Source organism: Dreissena polymorpha, chromosome 4 (assembly GCF_020536995.1).
Source record: "Dreissena polymorpha isolate Duluth1 chromosome 4, UMN_Dpol_1.0, whole genome shotgun sequence".
Taxonomy (NCBI): domain Eukaryota; kingdom Metazoa; phylum Mollusca; class Bivalvia; order Myida; family Dreissenidae; genus Dreissena; species Dreissena polymorpha.
The window spans coordinates 144,576,526-144,578,897 of NC_068358.1; the positions used below are offsets into that span (position 1 = coordinate 144,576,526).

Sequence of the window (2,372 nt, forward strand, 5' to 3'; positions counted from 1 at the left end):
TGTGTATTGTTTAGGTTTAAACCTACTTTTTCACAAGAACATACAATGCGTCAGTTTTATATTGATCAATCGATTGGTTCTTCAATACTTTTCTTGCAGCGTGTATTTTCTTTTTTTTAAAGTGTTTTTATTCATGAGTTTATGACAGTATTACCTTACAGATCTGCCATACATGAACTGCTTGCAACCTGGACATATTAATATTCGATAATAATTCGTTGATGAGGCCTTTCAGTCCGTTGGAAAAGGGGCCAATAGTGTGACCTCAATGCTGCACCACCACTTTAGCCATCTTGGTTATGGAGAGAGGAATGTGGTCCTTCATATTGACAACTGTTCGGGGCAAAACAAGAATAACGCGGTCATAGGGTAAATATTTTGATTTGTATTAGTTAAAAATAGATTTACTACAATTTGCTAAGAAGGTTATTTAATAAATATTTTCATGCTAAGAATTCATAAATGATTTAATTTTAGTTTTGAAAAGACAGAATAAACGGTTGCTTATTTTATATCTTTGTTTACAGGTACGGCATGTGGCGGGTTCTTACTGGCCTACACGACTCTATTGAGTTCAGCACCATGGAGGCCGGTCATACCAAATTTAGCCCAGACTGGCACTTTGGATTGTGGAAGGTATTAAATTGATGTTTTAAGTTTGCAAGAATAAAGAATCAATTATCTTTAATTATCAATACACATTTCATTTATTATACGTTGGCATATTTATTATTATATCTGAAAATACTGCAGCACCATTATATGGAAAGAAGTGTTAAGAACACAGGAGGGAAGCCCATATTTTTTTTTATTTAATAGCATATATAAAAAAAAAATGGGCTTCCCTCCTGTGGTTAAGAAATGTTGTTGTAGGCAATACATTAAATTTTGCTTTCATATACTTAAAGGTGCGTTGGAGGAACACCACTGTCAACAGCTTGGAAGATGTTGTGGAGACAGTCAGGCTATCATCCCGCAATGGGCACAACATTCCCCACCTTGTACAAGATCCGGAGAATCCTGTCCAGTTTTACAACTGGACAGAATTCTTGAAACCAGTATTCAAGCCAATACCAAATCTGCTGTCATACCACCACTTCAGGTTTTCAGTTATTGTTATTTTTCCACATATTTAAAACATTTCATGCTACAGGTATAAGTCAATACACTGTTTGTACACAATGATATCAGAAAAACGCTTAGATAAAAAAGTTCAGTACAGGCAGTCATGTGTTGTTCGATTGTTATTTTTATTTCAAAAGCAATTATATAACATGAAAAAGATAATAAAACATACATATTTTCTAAAAAATTATAAAATAATTTAACAGCATTATAGTTAGGTTCCAGTTTCTAAATTTATAACATGAAATCTAAGTTTGTGTATTTGTTTAAAATTCAGAATGACCTCTGACAAGCCAGGCATAGTGTATGTGAGGCGATATGCTTCGGATGCTGAGGAGGCTGTGAAGATCCTGAAGAAAGATTCTTTCGTTCTGAATGGAATGCCCCCCCAACTGGAGCCACTTGGCTTGTCTGCAGAACGCCAGTGGTACCTTCATGACGAAATCGCGCCACTCTGTAACTCATTATGTGCCAGTACCTGTCCACGGCCAGATGTACCGAAGCCGACGAAATAACAATGATTTTAAAATAGTTCCCCTGTTTTAGATTGTTCATGTTGTTTATGTATATAATGTATGGTAACCATGGAAACCTGACCATACCTCATTGTCAACTTCAACAACATTAGTATGTTTTTCTTAAACTCTTACAATGACTCAATACCAGGTGAAATGAAATATAATGCAGTGTGACAAGTAATATAATTGAATTAAAAATTTAATAGTTGTGTATATAAACTGAAAACATTAATTTAATGTAAATATTTATGTTAAGTCTCTTAGCCTTGGCTCTATTTTTCATGCAGTATGTAATATAGTATAAATGTAACAGTAAGAAATTGTTGATTGCATTTGATAACTAAAGAGTGTAGTATTATTGCTATGTTTAATGTAGAAGATGGTAATTATAACTGATATTCATATTGTATACTGTTGCCTTGGTTACAACAAAATAATTATGTGTATATCATGTATTAATTTAAAAGTCTTTAATTAATGAACAATGTCTCATGTAAAATATAATTGTTATTGGAACAGTTTAAAGATGAATTTTCAATTTTAATACGTCATGGTTCGCATATTAAATCTTAGCAAGTGTATTCTATGTAATTCAATTTCGGTTAGAGTCTGTGATCAATAGAACAAATTAATAGATAGAACATGTATACAATTAATTGATTCGTGTATTAAGTAACAGTTCTTTGATATATGTATATTACTTTCTTGCATTTTAAGGTGTGAGGAAAT

At 32.6% G+C, this 2,372-nt stretch overlaps 1 protein-coding gene across 1 annotated transcript; it reads left to right on the plus strand.

Moving 5' to 3' along the window:
- Positions 1 to 532: 532 nt before the first annotated feature.
- On the plus strand, positions 533 to 2,065 carry LOC127877264 (uncharacterized). Its single transcript, XM_052422946.1, has 3 exons — positions 533 to 636; positions 909 to 1,102; positions 1,403 to 2,065. Exons 1-3 carry the CDS (start codon positions 535 to 537, stop codon positions 1,638 to 1,640), a joined length of 534 nt encoding a protein of 177 aa, XP_052278906.1. The 5' UTR covers positions 533 to 534; the 3' UTR covers positions 1,641 to 2,065.
- The last annotated feature ends 307 nt before the right edge of the window (positions 2,066 to 2,372 follow it).